At 30.4% G+C, this 20,217-nt stretch overlaps 1 protein-coding gene and 1 long non-coding RNA gene across 4 annotated transcripts; one reads left to right on the top strand and one right to left on the bottom strand.

The window, feature by feature from the left end:
- Positions 1–1,443: 1,443 nt before the first annotated feature.
- On the top strand, positions 1,444–7,427 carry LOC113001458 (uncharacterized). Its single transcript, XR_003266833.2, has 3 exons — positions 1,444–1,568; positions 3,055–3,248; positions 4,100–7,427. It is a non-coding gene; the product is annotated as an uncharacterized lncRNA (long non-coding RNA).
- A 3,188-nt stretch (positions 7,428–10,615) lies between these two features.
- On the bottom strand, positions 10,616–16,176 carry LOC100819111 (protein STICHEL-like 2). 3 transcript variants are annotated; one of them, XM_006578606.3, is made up of 6 exons: positions 15,685–16,176; positions 13,399–15,050; positions 13,087–13,306; positions 12,742–12,927; positions 12,426–12,620; positions 10,616–11,535 (listed from the first exon to the last, which is right to left on the bottom strand). In XM_006578606.3, exons 2-6 carry the CDS (start codon positions 14,995–14,997, stop codon positions 10,901–10,903), a joined length of 2,835 nt encoding a protein of 944 aa, XP_006578669.1. In that variant the 5' UTR covers positions 14,998–15,050; positions 15,685–16,176; the 3' UTR covers positions 10,616–10,900. The 3 variants fall into 3 exon arrangements, with proteins under 3 accessions (XP_006578669.1, XP_006578671.1, XP_040870862.1); XM_006578608.4 differs by having other exon boundaries at positions 15,988–16,176; XM_041014928.1 differs by lacking the exon at positions 15,685–16,176 and having other exon boundaries at positions 13,399–15,653.
- Positions 16,177–20,217: the final 4,041 nt, after the last annotated feature.

Raw genomic sequence — 20,217 nt, 5'->3', positions numbered from 1 at the left:
CGTTTATGGTGATTGAAATGAGTTTGGTTGAATTTTTGAAAATATTGTCTTAAAAGAACCAGGAACCTCATTAAAATGAAAAACGCGATGGCAAGAAATGTAATTTTAAGTAAATCTAAAAATATATTTTCTTTTGAAAACGTGTTTTCAGTGTTTTTAAAACAGAAAATAAGAAGTCAACCCAAATATATTTTCAGAATTTTAATCTTCAAAAAACAGTTTTCAAAAACTAAAAACAAAAAATAAAAATACAAACCAAGCACACTCTAATATAGTCTAGTTTTGGATAAAAAATAATCGATCTTGATTTTATGATGTCGAAAAATTATTGAAAATTTTGTAAAGATAAATTTTGAATATTTTTATATTTTTGAGATGAAAAATCTATTTTTATTTATTTATTTTATACTAATAATAAAAAAAATCTCCCTTTGGGTACATAATTTTCTGATTATTTTACTCTTTAATCATATTTAAAAATCATCCTACCGTCACAAGGAATTACCATACAAAGTTTTTTTCAAAGATGATAGTTTTTTTTTACAACAAAAATGGTAGTTATTTACAACTACATTTAACTCTAAAAATTAAATAAAAAAAAAAGAAAATAGTTAGGACACAGAGTGGCTATGTTTTACCCCGTATATATTAAAAACAATCAAACAAAATATGATTAATTTATAGTCCAAACTCCAAATTAAAATTATTGTCATGATTAAACTATAAAATTACATAATCATTTATTATTATAAACAGTCAAATTTGTCTCTCAAAGTTTGAGGTGTTGATAAATTGGTTCTTAAAAGATGAAAAATTTAAATTTAGTCTTTGAATGTGAAAAAAGTGTAAAAAATTAGTCATGTAAATAATTTAATGACAAATTGGTCTCTAAACTTTACAACTTAATGCCAAATTGATTTTTAAAAATACAATTTATTGTCAAATTGGTCCTTCAATATGACAACTTAATGACATAATGATCTCACAAATTTAACGAAAAGACTAATTTGTTACACTTTTTGCATATTCAAATACTAAATTTATATTTTACATCTTTCAGGTACCAATTTATCATTGTGTCACACTTTCGAGGACAAAATTGGTTATTTAGCATTTAACAAACTTACAAAAATTACTCTTACACTCTTGCAAGCAAACACCATTAATCATCAAAATTACTCCTGTAAAAGTATATTTGTCCACTACCAAAAACCTACACGACAAAAAAGCTTCCTCAACCTATCACATGTTTAGCTCTTTCACCCAGAAGAGAGAAATTGTTTTGTGGGACCCATACATGTTCAACTTATTTCCACCGTTAATCACCTCAAACAAACCACTCACCATACTTTTTGCCCATCCCCTCCAAATCAACATTATCAAACAACACAATCATAAATAGGTGTGTGAAACACATTTTTGTCTTCCCTAGCTCTAAGTTTCTCTATCTCTCTTTGTCTCTTTTTCCCTTTCTCCCTTTATATCTATGCTTTGAAGACAAGTGAATCTTTCCTAGATCTAAGTTTTCTCTTTCTTCCTTGGTCTCCCACTAGATCTACGCATTGAAGGTGAGTGAATCTATCCTTTTTCTAGATCTATTATTCCTCTCTCGTTTTTCGATGGAAAACAATTTGATATGCTTTTTGTTTTTCTTTCTTTGAAGGTGAGTGAGATTTGCGAGTTGATTTCCTAGTAATTTGAGTATTCCTCTTTAACATCATACCTAAATCATTGAAATGGACACAAAATCCCAAAAGCTATTCTTTTTTTCTTATTATTTACAAATCGTATCAATTTGAGAAAAAAATCATGTTATTTTCAATTGTGTGCATGATTAAATAATATAAACTTTTTCTCTTGTTCTTGCTTTTGAACTTGTTATCTCTTTTCCCTAGATCTACTTCAAAAGCGAGTTATTCCTTTTCCTTCCCTTGATTTAAGTTTTTATCTCTCTCTCTTCATCCTTTTTTCCTAGATCTACGCTTTGAAGGTGAACAAAACTTTCTTTTTTTTCTAGATCTGTTGTTTTTCTTTCACTTTTCAATGGAAAGTAACCCGATCCGGTCTTTCTTTCTCACTTTTTGAAGGTAAGTGAGCTTTACAAATTGATTTTCTCACAATCCGACTTTTTTGGTTTGTAACAACATATCTAAATTGTTGAATTGGTATTGAATCTGCAAAATTTATTTTTCTTTCTATATTTTATGAATTAAATTGTTTTGATAAAAATAACGTTATCTTCGATTGTGTACATGCTTAAATTATTTAAACTTTTCCTCTCACTCTTGCTTTGGAACCTTTTTTTCTCTCTTTTCTTAGATCTATTATTTGAAGGTAAGTGATTCCTTTTATTTCTCTTTATCTATGTTTTTTTATCTCTTCCTTTTCCTTTTCTCCCCAAGTCGACACTTTGAAGGTGGACAAATCTCTCTTTTTTCATATCTATTATTCATTTTTTACTCTTTGATGGAAAATGACTTGATCTACTTTTTTCTTTCTCACTCTTTGAAAAGTGAGCAAATCTTTCTACTTTTTTGGATCTACTATTTCTTTTCCACTCTTTGATGGAAAACCAACTTGAACTACTATTTTCTTTCTTGCCCTTTGAAGGCAAGCAACTCTATTAATCTAAGCTCTTTATCTCCATCTCCTTTCCTTCCTCCTTTAGATCTAAACTTTGAAAGTGAGCAAATCTTTATCTTTTCTAGATTTGTCATTCTTCTTTCACTCTTTGATAGGAAGCAACCTGATGTTCTTTCTTTCTCTCTCTTTGAAGGTGAGTAAGCTTTTATGAATATATTTCCTTGTAATTTGAAATTTCCTTTTAAAGTTGGATCTAAATCATTTAAATGGACATGGGTCTCCAAAAGTTATTCTTCTTTTCTTATTGTTTTATTATTGAATTATTTTGAGAAAAAACATGTTATCTTTGATTATGTATATGATTAAATAATTTGGATTGTATGAAGATTAGGTAACTATACTTAATTGCATGATTGATAATGGTAGGTGTTTTCACCATTAATTTAATCACTTCCTTATTTGTGTTGACAGCTGGTGGATTTTGGCTTTAGATTGCACAACTTATTTGAAGGGACATAGGACTTGCAAATCACCAGTTGTGCTCACTTTCTCCTTAAAGATCTTTGAGAATCTTAAAGAGTGGAGCGTTTATCAAGTAGAAGTCTTATTGATAGCATCATGAAGTGCTATTTTTCATACATGTCTCTAGTTCAATATGCATTTAGGTTAGTTGGTTTATCTTTTTTGTTGGTTAATTATTGCTGTTAAATTTCTCTTCGGGCACAACTTGATTTGTGGGTGTGTTTTGCTATTGGTTTTTTCTACATTAAATATTGGTTACAATTTTGCTAAAATTAGAGTTTACTAATTTCCTACTTTTCCTTTGGCCTATTCTTTTAATGAAAATCATGGAGCAACTTATATGTTCAAATTGGTTTCTTAATATTTAATGTTTACATTCTAACAAATTATTAAGATATTATTAGGAGAAAAAATCATGTTTGGTTAGATAGGTAGACTTTTTTTTGTTTTCTATGATAGATAACACATCAAAAGGAGTAATCTAACAACTACAATTTTGACTGTCCTTTACACTTAAAATGTTATTGCAATGGGATAGATTGAGTGAATAATAAGTGACACCTTAGTTAGCAATACATAAATGTTTATTTGAGTATTATTATTGTTAGGATAAATTAGTGTGAGACACTAATATAAGAAGAAACCCAAATCTTCACTCTTTGATATTTATGGGGATATTTAATTTTAGATATAAAATTTGGTTGACTAAAGTGATAATGGATTTTTCTAAATGCAATTCACATTGTTCACATAGTATGGTATTGACCAAGTTGAAGTTGACCCAAGTGTTAGAACACCAACTTGAAAGTATCCTATGAAAATATATATTTCATAACTATTTTGTACAATTTGGTCATCATACTCGCCATTGTCATTGTCTCACACATTAGTTTTTTTGTAATGAATCATAGACATTTGGAAAAATTATTTATTTGTAAATTTTGTATTGTGATTTCTAATTCGCTTTTTATTTTTTTTTATTTTTCTAAATCAGATTGTAATGGTATTGCCTCTATCTATTATCGGTGACACTTATACTCTATATGCACTCCACTTTCTTAAAGATTCTCAAAGATCCTCGACAACAAAGTAAGCACTACTAATAGATTTTACAAGTTCTGCATCCCTTTGTACTAGGATGATTAGTGACGTACTATTTTTTTAAGACAAGAAGTATAATTACTGTTATGGACAAGCCTTCAATTGGATATACTTGTTAGACTTGAAAATTCTTCAAAGTACACCAATCATTGTTAAGGAGAATATCGACCATAATGAATGACAACCATCATTGTGTGGCTCCTTCAACCAATGCTCCAATCATACCAAGTCATACCTTAATGGGAATGTGCTACTCCCTCATTTTGTCCCTATATATGCACACACCAAAAGGGTACCTGAGGTATGTTCATCTCCCTACTCATATTTCATTATGTCTAAATTGACTTAAGCATTAGAGTCCTTGTCGACACACTTACCCGGTATTTACTTGAAGATCTTAAAGTGACAAAAATAACACAAGAAGTGAGGTTGAATTATATTTTCACAAACTTAGAATCATTTTTGTAAAATATGATTGTTCTAAAGTTAGTTCAATATCTATAAGTTCAAAATGAAGAACTGTTTCCTGCTTAGAACAAAAACTGAACAATTTCAGGAAAAAAAATATTTTATCAGCTTAGAACCAAGTTCCATTACTCATGTTTAATGACACCAGTTTAGGTAGAAAACTCTTAGTTGCAAGTTCATTTGAAAATAGTGTTATAAAGCTTTGTTGTTCAAAAATCAATTATGAGATGTAGATGCAAAACAAAGGCAATAAAGAGGAAAAAGGGAGAAGAATGTGCACAAAAGATTTTTATACTAGTTTACCTCAACCTTGGACTACGTCCAATCGTCACCTCTTAAGATGATATTTTCTACTAATACAACCAGTCACCTGCTGGACCAATCAACCACTAGAATTTCATAATGATGATGAGCTTCCTAACTTTTATGATGTTGAGGAAATTATAAGTATAGTGCATTGCATTGAATGATAATAATTTCCCATATTTAATTATGCTAAGTTATCTTTCATATCCTTGATGTTGCCTACTGAGATTCTTGAAATGGAGTTATCTCCAACAAATCAAGATACAAATGCAAGTAGAAAAGGTAAATCATTTGACTAGATAAAACAAAAATATCACACTTTTATTTAATGTTTTTAATTTGAAAAGGGCAGCTTTTTGCACAAGGTTCCCTATCTTTGCAGGTAAGGAATCTTGTACAATCCCCACCTTTACAAGTAGGGAACCTTGTGCAAGAGGCATCCCTTTTCAAATTGAAAACAATAAACAAAAGTGTGATATTGTTGTTTTATCTAATCAAGTGATTTACCTTCTATACTTGCATTTGTATCTTGATCTGTTGGAGATAAATCCATTTCAAGAATCTGAGCAGACAACATTAAGAATATGAGAGACAACTTAACACAACTAAATATGGTGAATCATTATCATTCAATGCAACACATTATACTTACCATTTCTTCAACATTAGAAAAGTTAGGAAATTCATCATCAATATAAAAATCCAGTGGTTAACTAGTCTAACATGTGACTGGTTGTATTAGTGAAAAATATCATTTTGAAGGATGAGGACTAGATGTAGCCTAAGATTGGGATGAACCAACATAAAAATCATATGTGCACCTTCTCCCTTTTTCCTCTTTATTGCTTTTTTCATCTAAATCTCAAAATTGGTTTTTGAACAACAAAACTTTATAACACTATTTTTTGCAACAATGTAATTTCTATATTGCTTAATTAAGTGTTTTAGTTAGATTGCAAGAGCAATTTAATTTAAATCAAGTATTTGTAATTAATTAATTAATTAATTATGAGATGATGGATAGTTATATTTATGTATATCTTATGTATATGTCATGTTATATGTATATTTTGATGATTTTAAAGTGTTTGAACCTAAATGGATGGACCTTGACTCATGAGAAAATGGTGAGTTAGTTTCATGAAGTGTGGGGTGTAAAGAGAAGGAAGTGAGATAGTTATAAACTCCTCACAAACCCTTTGTAAATCTGAACCAAAACACAAACCCTCTCATTTCACATTTTTTTCCTCTCCAAGACAACCCACCATTAGAGAGTGTGAGACATTGAATTTTCTTGACTCAAGGGACCTTGTAAGTTGTAATTGTTCTCTTTTTGAGTTTTGAGGCTAGTTCAGTGGTAACAAATTCTCTTTCCTCCCCTCTCATCTTCTATTTTTGTTTTTCCTCTATGAGCACTTTTTGAAGTTCATAAAGGTGTTCATTTTCATGGTTTTGATGTGATTTCTGCTGGTTTTTGGAGTTTGGGTAGTATGGATGGTGTGGATAGGGGTGGGTATATGGGCCAATCTAGTTTGTTTAAGGTCCGGCCCGTGAAACCCGCATTTTAAGCAGACGAGATAAATTTGTTCTATGAAAAAATGGATTTTTTTAGGTTCATATTCGATCTGTCAAGCCAATGAATAAACGGACCGGTCCGCAGGTTCAATTCATAATTTAAAAAAATGTTTTTGGTTGTTTGACACATCCACAAGCAAGAGAGAGGCACGACAACGAAGGGAGGTGCGACGTGTAAGAGAGAGGTGTAATGCATAGAGAGAGGCGGCGCGCGAGAGCCGTGGAGGAGGAAGTGACCTTCTCATGCAGTGTTTAGCCGAGGTAAGGGAAGCATGGTGCAATGTTGGTCGGGGTAAGGAGGTTGCGCATGAGCCATGGAAGATAAAGTGATGTTGTAGGTCTCGCAGCAAAGTAAAGGCTAAGGAAGGGGAGGTGTGTGACGGAGTAAGGGTTTGAAAGAGGAGGCTCTGAAGTCTGAAGTCTCAACTCATACTTAATCTGTATAATTTTTATTTTAAAATTAATTTTCATTTATTATTTTGTCTGAAGTCTCAACTCATACTCAGTCTGAAGTTTGCGGACTTAATGGACTGAACTCAATTATTGCTTATAATTATACATGTTTGTAAAAAAATAGGTCCGTAATCAGCCCGATCAGTGGGATTAACAGACCAGCCTGTGGACCTGACCCTATGTACCTAACCCTAGGTATGGAACTACTGTGTGAATGGGAGAAAGCTTCTATATTAGACCCAAAATTCCTTTCTTTGCTTCATCATATTCACAAAGTCATCTTTTGAGTTTGAATAGGTAAAAGAAGTTTTATCTTTTTTTTTTCTATGTTTAGATTGTTGTGGATTGATTTCAATGTTGCTTGAAAATGAATCATATTGTTTAAAAATGGTTTGAGCATATGGGGTTTTGAGTTTTAGAAATTGGGGTTTTGATTATTTGATGAATATTGATGAAGAATTCCTCTTTGTAAAGAGTTTTGATATTGTTTACATATTGGAATTGATAGAAAATGGTTTGGGTTTGTTTTGGGATGGTTTGAAAGGTGTGGAATGTAATTCTACAAAATTTTGAAATTCTACAAATTTTGTGTCAAATGATCATCACTTGCATCCAATGACTAGTTTTGAGTCTAGTAATCAGTTTTAAGTCCAATGACCAATTTTGATAAGTCCAATGACCAATTTTGATGCAGATATAATTAATATTTATTTTTCTTGCACAAATTAATTAATTTGATATCTTAGTGAATATATAATGATATAAGATGATGTTATTTTTATACATATACTTAAAAAAATTAAAATTAGAACATGTATAAAAAGTGTAACCTACAAAATTAACCTAATTGATATAACATATGAATGGATTGTAGAACCATCAACCATATTGTGTTAATCTAACAAACCTTTATTTTTCTTATATAAAACTTCATTTAGGCTAACAAGTGAAAGTGAAATATTTTGTTTTAAAGAACATAGAAAGGCTTGCTTGAAATGTTGTTAGGTGAATGGTTGCGAGTAAATTATCTTGTCCTCATTCTCATTGTACCATGCATTACAATTGGGGTAACTAAGTTTTTAATTTCATAACTTTTTCAGGCTCTAAATTTTAGTCTCAATTTTTTTTTTTGACAACTTTTAACATCCCGTTAATCTTTTATTAGCATTTCTGGTGTCTTTAAATTTGTTTATCCATTTTTAATTTCTCGTTTATTTTCATTACTCAATATGTCCTATTTTATCCATTCAGTCACTTATTTAATTTTTACTTGGGACTAATTATGAACAATGAAATAAACAAGGAAATGGGTAATTTTTTTTATAGGAACTAAAAATGCAAACAAAAATTAATGGAGGAGTAAAGATTGTAAATTTTTATTTTTTTTAGAAACTAAAAATTAGAATCTGAAAAATTTTAAGGACTAAAACTTAACTAATCCATTATAATTCAATTTGGCAAGTACAAGCAATAAAAAAAATTCTCTCGTAAATATTGACAAAGGTAAAGCTTTATAATCATTTTCTATTATAATTCTTGCATATTTACTATTCTAAGAATATAAAAAAATTAGAAAGCCAAAGGCCAAAAATGTACTATAGAGAAAAAAAAAAGAAATTATAACAATTAACACACTTAACTTAAAAAACCATACTATCGATAAAATCATCCTAATGCTGTGAATATTTAGTATCAAGCTTAATTGTAATTAGAATCAAACTTATAAAAAAACTCAATCTATTCAAAAGCATAAATACCAATACAACTATTAAATTCCTGATTTGCAACATGAACCAAGATCACGGCTTAATCTTTGTCACTCATAACTTTTATTGAGAACTAGTAACAATACTCAAAGCTCATACAAATACAGATTGCTTAATCAATCACATAATCGAATCTAAAAAAAATTATTCAATTTGTAAAGAATAAGAAAGAAAAGAACTTTTAATGATTCAAGTTCATTTTAATGTTTCAGATCCAATATTTAAGAGAAAAATTATAATTAAAAGGAAATTAATTAACAAAACTCGCTCGCCTTCCAAGAGCAACAGAGAGAAACAACATACATAACAGTTTACACACATAATTGAATATAACAATTTTTATGAAAAATAATTCAGAATAAAAAAAAGTTTTGATGATTTAAGTTCATTTCCACATTTCAGATTCATTGTTAAGAGGGAAAGCATATTAAAACACTTATCTCCAAAGAGTGAAAGATAACAAGTATATAATTAGAGATAGAAAGAGTGAAAGAGCAAGAGACAAAGTTTGCATACCCAAAGAAAGACCTTATGTTGGCACGAATATTTTTAAAATAATTTTAACAAATTTGTTTAATGTAATCTACTGAAGAAAATATGCCTCAATATATTGGAGACACTAAGACAGGAGACAAAGTTTTCAACATGGAGAAAATAAGATTTTAAAATATTGTTATTGATTGATAGCTAATTAATTTAGACTTAATTACTATATTGTCATTGGTAACAAATTTTGAAAATTCAAGTTGTGCTTGGATTTGTCCTTTCATAGCAAAAAGCATGGGTAAACTACTTTAGTTTATTTTAAATTAGTTTTTAAAAATATAATAGTATTTTTAACTTTTTAAATTTCTAAAATGAAAGAAAATATCTTTAAATATGTCTTTGTCCGATTTTAGTCATTGCAAAAAAAAAAAAACAATATTATTTTTAGATCTAGACATTTACGCAGTGTTCTTTTTTTAACCCTTACCATGACTTTAGTAAGTTTAGTGCTAACATGCCTAACAAAATAGAAAATCTTAAGTAATATAATTAAATTAATCAAGAATAATTTAGAATAAGATAATTAGATTTGTTTTAGGTGCATAATTCAATGAAATAATGTATTTATTACTTTATATAAATAAGATAATTACATTTTTTTTTATTTTTCATATATTTATGAATAATGATTTTCATTGCTTTTAATATTATTGTTCTTATTTTTCAATTCAATATATTTACTTTCAACATTATATCTTTTTTTTTAAGACTTCATCAATCACGTGATCCCTTAACTTTTTTCAGGTTACAATTTGGTCCATTTTTTTTACCAACCCAAAAATTATGAAACCAACTAATATTTAGACAAAAAATGAACTTAAACAAAGTGAAAATTACATGAAAAGTTTATCTTATAAGCCAAAAAATAAAATAAAAATTAAAAAATTATTTGTAAGACTCATTTTCAATGCAATTTTCACTATATTTATATCCTTTCAAGGTAAAATATTTTTCTATTACCTTAATTAGCATTCTTTATTTTATTAGTAGTGTCAGCACTAGACTAACTATTGGTAAAAACTATTAAAAAAAAATACCAAAAAAATGTCACAATCTAAAAGTAACATTTTTTTTAAAGACTAAAACCAAACAGCTTAAAATAAAATATATTTAAGCCTTTTCCAATTAACTTGCATGAGATTAACCACAATTTATGTAAGCTCAATATGATCCTTGTCGGCAAACAATTCTTGTTTTCCATAAAAGGCTAGCAGGAAGCACCTTCATCCGCATACATCAGATAGACATCTGCATGCAAATCCAACCTATTTTTGACCACAAGTCCATGGCACATATTTAATGGAAAACACATGGTTAACATTTCAATATATATACCAGTAGCTTGATGAATCTTCAACATTTGTAATCAATTTCAGAGTTACTAAAATCAAAGTACATGAATGTAAATTTTAGTTCATTCTATCAAACTATTGTAGGTTCTATGTAACTGCAGTCCTCAACAATTATAACAATGCCAAAAGAGTAGCACAAAAATGCATAACTACTCAACCTACTTTTTCTGAGGCTTTGGTGCAGTTCTTACAACTAATGGAAAAAATGCCGGGTTCATTAGCATATGTCTATGTCCCAGAACATGTACACTTCTTCGGGACAGATACAACAAAATCTTTCTGTGGTAGAATACCCTGAAAAGTCAACTTGGATGAATATGAAGAACGGAACTTCTTTTGAAGCCAAAGAGTTTTAGGAAAACAGTTAGAGTGATTATTATCTGAATCAAGCATTGATGGATCAAGATGTGCACAATTGTATCCCTCTTCCTTAGAGAAATCCACTTTGGCAAATGATGTCCTCTTAGTCTCTTGAAATGACCTATTCAAAAATCTTTCTCCTGAGCTGAGCAAATTCCCTTCACTACTTCTCAAAGCTGTTGCAGCATCCATTCCGCAATCAGAGGTAGATGTTCTATCCTTCTTGGGATTTTCTGAGTTGTTGTCAGCGTAATCTGATTCACTCCCTCGTTCATTAGATGATAAGGACTTCTGTTGACGAATTCTGCGCGAGCAACCGAAGATACTGAAAGATGATCTAAGTTTGGCATACTTAGGATCAGAAGCACACGGTGCATAAGTGATCCTCAACTCAATGTTGCAACCCAGTATGAACTGCATGGAACTTGCAATCGCTTTCCATGACTTCTCAGCCTTAGATACATGGTGGCGATGGTGGAACTCCAACTCAGCAATAGCAAGACCTAAAATTAGAGTATTGCTCATTCATTACTCAGTACTTGGTACCAAGTATATTTGGGTAAGTAGAACTAAAGGAGTGCAGTATATTCACATAAAACACTAGGTCAAAGATATAAATAGGTGACCAAGATTACGGAAAAGAAACTGAATTTTATAGCAGTATAGCAAATACTTGCCCAATCATAATCATAAATATAAATATTATCAATGTAAAACTTTTTTTCTTTTTTGGGGTAGTAAAGGAAAATGAGAAAAATGCATACTGCAAATTACAGGGAAAATACTGGAAGTTCCTTAAAGTGTATTTGGATGGAAAAATTTAAAATTCTGAGAAATTTAAAATTTTAAGAATTTCAAATACTTTAATTGAAATTCTTTTATTTTCAAAATTTTGTATTTAGATAAAAAAAATTAAAATTATGAGGATGAAAAAAATGAATGAAAAAATAGAGAAAATATGATTGGTGTGTTAGTTATAGTGTTCCTTTGTGCTCACACTCGATCGGTGTTTCTTGAAAAAGACAGTAAAGAAGAGAATTTCAATTTTTCACTTTTTAGAAGGAAATTGAAATTCCAAATTTTCAGTTGTTTAAAATTCTGTTTTAAAATTCTAAAATTTTAAATTCTTCATAAAAAGTATCCAAACAATGAATTCTAAATTACAGAAATTCAAATTCTCTGATAAATTATTTTTATCTGATAAAAGAAATCAATCAATTAGAGACACCTTTTAACAAGCAAAATTCTCTGCAATAAAAAAACAAGCAAAATCCTTATAGAGAAAGTATGACAAAAACACCAAACATAACAGCAGAAAGCAGTTAAGCTATGATGCAAGAAATTTTTAAATGAATGAAAAATGAGTAGGAAGACAAGACATAAAGAAAATTACAAGCTGTACTGCGATCAACATGAAGTGAAGACAACTTCCCCTTCTTCCTGAGAAAATTTTTGAGCTGACCAGAATGACACATCTCCGTAGCTTTATACCAAATGGAATCCAATGTTCCTTTGTGATCCTCTGGCACTTCTAATCTGTATGACTTGTTATCACACAGACCTGTGTCAAAATGTTCCAAGCTTTGCCCTGTAAATAATGAAAAGAAAAAAAATGTTCTAGTTGACAAAACCACTCCATTCTGCCAAACAACAATGGAGAAAAGGAATTGAAAATAATGTAATAACCAAAGGAAAAAAGTCAAGCTCACCTCCATTGCATGCACCTCTAAGGCTCAGCTTGGTATCATTTGCATCCACAGATTGACAATCTACAGAGCTTAACTGTAGGAGGGCTACGGTGAACCACGTTGTTTGATTCTTCGAAAATCTTAAGTGCTTCTCAGTATCAGAAAGTACTTTCAATGCGTTGTTCAGTTTCTGCAGATCAGCTTCCGCTACCATAGAGAAAAACAACTATTCAGATAACAGAAATAAGATATGAGCAAAATAGAGTTGTGCCAGAGAAACACAAACATGTACTGCAAGAATGTTAAACATCAATGTATTTGCTTAAAGTTAACCAGAATATGATAAATTATGCTTTAAGCACTTACAGCTGTATCTCCTAGAAAATCTACTTCTCACTTCAGAACCACCATTTTCACATTTCCCTGCAAGGATGTCCATAATGAGATTTGCCAACTGAGATACAAGTTGCAAAGGATCTATCCTTGATCTCATGAGCTCCCGAGCTCTTATAACTGTATTCGAAGTGTCAGATGACAAAGCCAGATCCAGCAAATCAAGCAACTCATCATCCGATACGATCCCAGTCTGCAGAACAACAAAGGGGTAAGCCAGAATTACCAAGGAGAAAACTGTAGTTTGGAGTAAATACATGTATGGAACAAAAGCACTAGACTTACCAGCTCATAAGCTAAAGAAATATTGATCTTTTTACCAAGCAAGCTCATCTGATCAAGCATCATTTCTGCATCCCTAACAGAACCACAGGATTTTGCAGCAATGAAGTCCAAAGCATCCTGTTCAAATTCAAGACCTTCTTCGGCGCAAATTTTTTCTAGTCTGCATACAATGTCGGCATCTTTAACCTTCGGAAAGTGATACCTCTGAGCCCGGGAAACTGCACTTGGAGGAAGCTTATCCAAATCAGGAGTGATCATCACAAAAACCACATATTGAGAAAGGTTCTCTAGGCTATTTGAAATGCTTGCCCATGTCTCCCCATTCAATAACTGGCACTCATCAATAAAGAAAACCTTAAAACGTGAGGAAACCGGAGGGATGCTTGCATTCTTAATAAGGGATTTAACCTGGTCTGCACGATTGATTCTCACAGAATCCACTTCCTTAACATCTTTACTTCTTCCAGAAAATAACAAAACACATTCTCTGCATAGACCACATGGCCTTTGCTCCACAACAGAGAGGCAATTCAGTGCAGCAGCAAACATCCTAGACGCAGATGTCTTGCCAGTGCCACGTGGACCATAGAAGAGATAAAATGATGTTATCCTTCCTCTGGAGATGGCACCCAAAAGAGACCTTACTACCACATTTTGTCCCACCAAATCACTAAATGATTTAGGCCTGAATTTCATCGATAAACTTCTAGGAGTTTCCAAAGTTGGACTAATCCCACCACCACCATTGTGTCTCATGCTTCTGTGTGCATGAAGATCTGTCTCATCAACACGGTGAGTTATCAAGGGACGGTCTTCGATCTCGCCATATAGATTTGATTCTCTAAACCTTGGTGATTTTGACCAACAGCAGCTTATTCCACATCCATTATCATTATTATCTAAAACATCAACATCTTGATTTATACCTACTGAAGCACAATATGGCGAAAAAGCATCATAACCAGAAGGACATGGACTACCTTCATTGCTAGCAATACTTCCCGCTAACTCCGATGGGTTCACTTGATTCTTGCGTAGAGACTTTTTGGCTGACTTGGAGCAATCTATTCTCCCTAATTGAGATGATCTAGCAGTTCCTACATAGCATGAATCCCCATCCTTGAAATTATTACTTGGAAGCACAATACAAGCCAAGTCCAATCCTTTACCCCCATGGTTGCTACCACAGCTTTCACTTGGTGATTTATCTCCAGAAGTACACTGCAGATTAGGCTTTGAGTAAACTAGTTCATCATCTCGTTGATCATCCTTACAAGACATCCCACTAGGCTTCAACCTTGAGTTCAACAAGCCATGATTCAATACAAAATCAGCATCATCCGGTTCCCTATGTCCCTTGAAACCTAAATTCCTTGATCTGAAAGCAGCATTGTCATCGGAATCACACAGCCGAGTGGCATCCGAAAACCGGAGGGAAATTTCATTGGCAGAACCGTTTTCCCAGTGCACATTATCAACCAAAGAAGAGAGTTTGCTCATGGAATTAGTAGTTGGATCCCTCAATGACCTGACCCTCCTCAGTGCCACAAGAGTTTTGGAAATTGGAATATCAACTGAATGCCGCCGCCCATCCATCATTATCTCACACTTAGAAAATCAGAGTTCACTAGAGACAGTGCAACCCCCCTCACCTACAAGACAAAGATAACATCAACACAGACAAAGAGTACTAGAAATCACACACACACACACACAGAGTTTGCACTACAAAAGGGTTTGGGAACATAAAACAACCCAGCAAAGCAAAGCACAAAAAAAAAAAAAAAACAGTTCTTTACACCTCCTATACACCATTTCAAGAAAAGTATAAAAAGGCGATGGGGTCAAAATAAACAATAATAATAAGTAATAACACATGAACACTTTATCACTCTAAATAACTCGTCATTTCACTCTACCTAGTATTTCTCTCTCTTCTATCGCTTTGTCTCTTCTGTATCACCTATTATACTTTCTTTTGTGAACTGTCTCAGTGTGTACCCATCATTTTCCCAAAAAAAATGTTTAAAAAAAACGTAAAGAAAAATCGAATTTTATTTTATAAAAGTTCACCCCGTATGGGGAGGATTTGGATGGAAGAAAAGAGATTTAAAAAAAAGAAAAAAGAAATAAGTGATGAATGATGTAATTAGAAAATGAGGTAGAAATGGGATAGAAGAGAAGGTGAATATATGAATATAATGAAATTGACCTGCAAATAGGTAAAACCAAAAGAATCATTTAATGGCTATAAAAGACAACACTTTTCTAATAGTAGAAAAGAACCTTCAACAAGAAAGAGCAATGAGAAATCCCATTGAATGAAGCATTAACAACATTTCTTCTCCGCTGCAGTGCAAGCCATACCATAGTTGTTTTCATTCCCACAGCATTATTATAAGAAAAGATAAAATATTAACAGTCAAAGAGAAAAGAAACGTAGGGCAGGGGAGGTAGGGGAGAGAATCTGGAGTTCAAATTTCCATGACATAAAATATTGTAACATTGTAATGAGGAAAAAAAAACAAAGCGAAACGACAAAGTTCGAAGGAGTAAAGAAAAAAACGGTTCTACAAGACAGACACAAACCTGCTAATAGAAAAAACAGGCATCGTTTGGTTCAAGGAAAAAAGAAAAGAAAAATGGTAGTTGCAGTAGCGTGGGAAGCGGGTTGTTGAAAAACTTGAATGGCGGTGTTGAATGCGGGTGAGCAAGAAATGTTAAATAGAGAAGGAGGAGTGGCAAAACAGTAAAATCTCATAAATGCGAGGGGCCATGGCTCGTGAGAGCGTGAGAGGGGCCATGGCTCGTGAGAGGAGCCACGCCAGCGAGTGTTGAGTTAAGAGTTAAGTCTACATTGGTGTGTTTGGTTTAGTATATACATGAGTTTCACGAGAAATAAAAATTTAGGGGTCCCTTTGATTAGTTAATAAAGCACGATAGACAAAATAATTTTAGACAAATAATTAAATTACATGATAATTTTTTATATTGTATGTTGTTTGATGGTTGATGTATAATATAAATAATTTTGTATTGTATCTTATTTGTTTATGTATTAGATAAAATAATATAAATTTTATTATAATATCGTTTGTAGTGTTCAATGTTTGGTTTGCATTAGAAAAGAATATAAAACAAGATTTTGAAAAATTTTAAATTATTTTATTATTTAATATAAAATTTATTATCATGCAATATTTCGACTAACGTTACTTTTAAGTAAATAAGTTTCTCTATTTCTTTGAAGTCCATTGCCTCTTTTGTTCAGTGTCATCGATCACCATTGCGAGTGGAAGTAAGAACCATTGTTAGCTCCACGAGGATCTTCTCTTCCACGGTGGGGTGGTTCATGACAAGCCAAAAGAACCAGCTTAGTGTTACTGACAATGTGTCTCTGTCGGCGAGGAGGAAGATCAACGCGATTTGTCATAGGACAACGATTCTGTGTGATTGTCTGACAATGTCGCACTTCTTTATGAAGGAGAGAATGGTGGCATTGGATGGGGAATATAGTGCAGGGGAGCGGATCGAGAAGACGTCAAATTTAAAGGAGCATGATGATAAACTTGAAGGTCAGATCAAGAAGGAACTAGAGGAGGACCTAGTAACAAAAGATATCAACAAGGGTGATGAGGGAGAGATGGTGGTGAGAAAGATAGTCGTCGACGGTAAGGTAAGCGTTGGGTAGAAGGAGAATGAAGAGGAAGAAATGATTTGAGAGATCCGCAATGAGAGGCATAACAAAGATAAGAAGAGAGATAAATATGAATAATATTATATTTTTTATTTTTTTAGATACTAAACAAAAAGTTATATCAAGATTTAATGAGTTATAAATTTTTAAATATTTATTTAGCCTATATTTTTTATTTTATATTATCACTCAATCATTTTTAAATCAAACATTACACAAATATTTTTTATATCACCTGATTCCTTATTTTTTTTAGCTAATTAAATATATCAAACTTTTGATTAAATGGTGGTTCAAGGTATGTTGAAAACAAACATGCAAGAGTGAGAGAGAGGTTTTGTTTGGTTGGCATTTGGCAGTGGGCAGTTCCCGTTGTGGCATGAGTCAGAGTGTGTGTGTGACAGGTTGGTGAGGAGTCTCGACCAACGAGCCCTTTTTCAGAAACTAAGGAGTGGCAGGGCTAGGGGCTCTTTGGTAATTTAAAGGGAATGGATTCAGTTAATTTAGTTGAAGCCACATAAAAGCTGAGGTTACGGTCGGACTGTGCTGAATGGTCCACTCTGCTTTGTTTTGCTGTTTGCTGTGTTTACTCGCTTCACTTTCCGAGGCCTAGGAAGGCTTGCTCACTCCTTACGCTACTACAATTTAATTATTATTAGGGTACTAATATTTTAGGATATTAATTAAAAAATTAAAATAAAAAACTAGAATATAAAAAATCATGAACAAGATATCTTTTTTATCTTTTAATAAAAATATTTATATTTTAAATATCTTAACCGATATTTTTAAAATATTAATTAATATTCATCTTATTGTTATTAGAGTTTGACCGGTGAGTGTTATTAGAACATAATTTAAAAAATTAAAAAAGATAAAATATTTATTATGAAATTCAAAGTAGAGTGTAAATAATTTTTTTTGCTTTTAGTTATTTAACCAATATCTTAAAAACACATATTAATATTTATCTTGTTATTAAAAATATGTTTGATATGATATTTTAATTAAATTTTAATTTTTTTACTAATATTCAAATTTTTTTTTAAGTATTTGGTAAAGGAACTTAAAGCCTCGATTATATTGGTACAACATTTGTCCTTTTAATATCTTCGTGATTAAGCAAAATTAAATATATAGTTTTAATTAAATTTAATGATCATACGTTAACCTATAAAATAATTTATGTTGTTATTCAATTATAAACTATTACATAGTAATTTATAATTAAAGTTCAAACAAATACTTATTTATAGTAAAAAAAATATATGCAGGTTAAACTCTTTTTAATCATTTAAAATATGTTAATTATTCATATTTTGGATGCAATAAATACCTTTTAATAGTTTTTTTTTTATTTTCTTATCTAGCATTCCTAAGATTTTAATTAGTATTTGTCCTTTTTAGAAACATTGCTAAGGAATATTTTTTAAAATTAAAATATAATTTTTAAAGTTTCAAGTATTCATATTTTTAATTTTTAATTTAACTTCCTTGGTACAAAAACTCGTAATTAAATTATTTTCAAATTATAAAACAAGGTTATGCATTGAAATATAAATTTGTTGACATTATTATTTAATAAAAAATAATTATATATAATAAATTTATTTACTTTTAAATAATTATCTTAAAAATCATAATATTAATAATATAAAACTTTTTAGTTTAACAGCCAACAAGTAATATAACTCATTTAGATATGCTCATTATTATAATTTAGTCATCTACTTTTTATCTAAAAGTACTCTGAAACACTTTATGGCGTTAATAAAAAAGAGTCATAGTAAAAAAACATTTTAAGTGCGTTTTTTAAGAAGAAAACAATTAATATTTCTATCAGTAATAAATTACTTTGGTATTATTTCGTACTTATCACATTTAGAAAATAAAATTATTTCAAAATACTAGTGAGTGTTATCAGCTTTTAAATGTAATGTTAATTTTCACTTGATATTCTTAATAAGTATCATTTTAATTTTTCAATGTAATAATAATAGTAAGGTTAATTTAATTCTGTAAAATTATTATTCCCTTTATTTCTATTTATAAGATATAATTTTGAAAATTAATTATCTCTTTTGATAAGACTTCATTTCAATTTTATTGTGTATTAATTATTATTTTATTAAAATATCTTAAATTTTCTTTTTTCTCTTTCTTATGAAGATTGATGAAGATGAATAAGTTCCCAATAGTATTAATGAAAAATTTGGAAAAATATTATAGTTTCAAATAAATTTAATGTTAATACTTAAATTTAACCAATTTCTTAATAAAAATAAATTAGCCAACAATATCTTATAAATACGAATAGAAACAGTATTCTCTTTCATTTATTGTATACCTATGATATTATATATAAAAAATATAGAAAAAAATCATTAAGACCAAAGAAAGTAGTGTTTACATTTAATAATATCGTAAAATCAAATTTTATTTAAAAAATATACTTAAATTTAAATGTTGCAACTGATGTCACATTTAATGTGAGTACTCAATTACTTGTAATCCAATTAGTGAGTCTCTAATAAATAGAGTTAATAATAAATTAAGAGTATAAAAAAAATTTAACCATAAATAAGTTTGTAAAATAGTCATTATTTCTTATCATTAATGAGGACAAAAAAATTCAACTTATTTCTTATACATGGGATTGAAGATAATATTTATTAATTTTTCTTGTTACGTGTAAAACAATTTAGGGTAATAATTATTGTGGGATGGAGGAAGTATAAATTGTTTAAGAGCATCTACAATGCATGATTGCTTAAATGAGTTATTTATATTAAATTTTTAATCCTACAATATCACATAAATTTTAAAAACTTTATACAAAAATTCAATCCAACGCTAAAGCTGTTAGAATGAGCATTTAATTTAAACCACATTAAATTTTGTAATAGAAAAATGATTCTTTAATAGGTAGAAAATGAATTAAGTAATGATTACTTATATAAGTAAGTCACTTAAATAACACTCTGTCAAATTACTTGTTCCAATGATCAAAACTTGTTAAACAACTTATGAAGCATCCGTAGTGGAAATGCTTTAAGATATCGGTATTTTTTATGAATTGTAATAATTTATTTCAAGCTAATTAGAGAATAAATGATTAATCA

The sequence above is a fragment of the Glycine max genome, chromosome 4 (assembly GCF_000004515.6).
Source record: "Glycine max cultivar Williams 82 chromosome 4, Glycine_max_v4.0, whole genome shotgun sequence".
Classification (NCBI taxonomy): domain Eukaryota; kingdom Viridiplantae; phylum Streptophyta; class Magnoliopsida; order Fabales; family Fabaceae; genus Glycine; species Glycine max.
Note: the sequence above shows the minus strand (reverse complement) of the source record. Positions and strands in the feature narration are given on the sequence as shown.

Bases quoted from the DNA above. Each gene is read 5' to 3' on its own strand.
- LOC100819111 (XM_006578606.3), bottom strand. From the start codon at position 14,997: ATGATGGATGGGCGGCGGCATTCAGTTGATATTCCAATTTCCAAAACT. The intron at 13,307-13,398 runs GTAAGTCTAGTG...GTTGTTCTGCAG, and splicing joins TTTCTTTAGCTTATGAGCTG to ACTGGGATCGTATCGGATGA. The intron at 11,536-12,425 runs GTAATTTTCTTT...CTCTAATTTTAG, and splicing joins TGTTGATCGCAGTACAGCTT to GTCTTGCTATTGCTGAGTTG.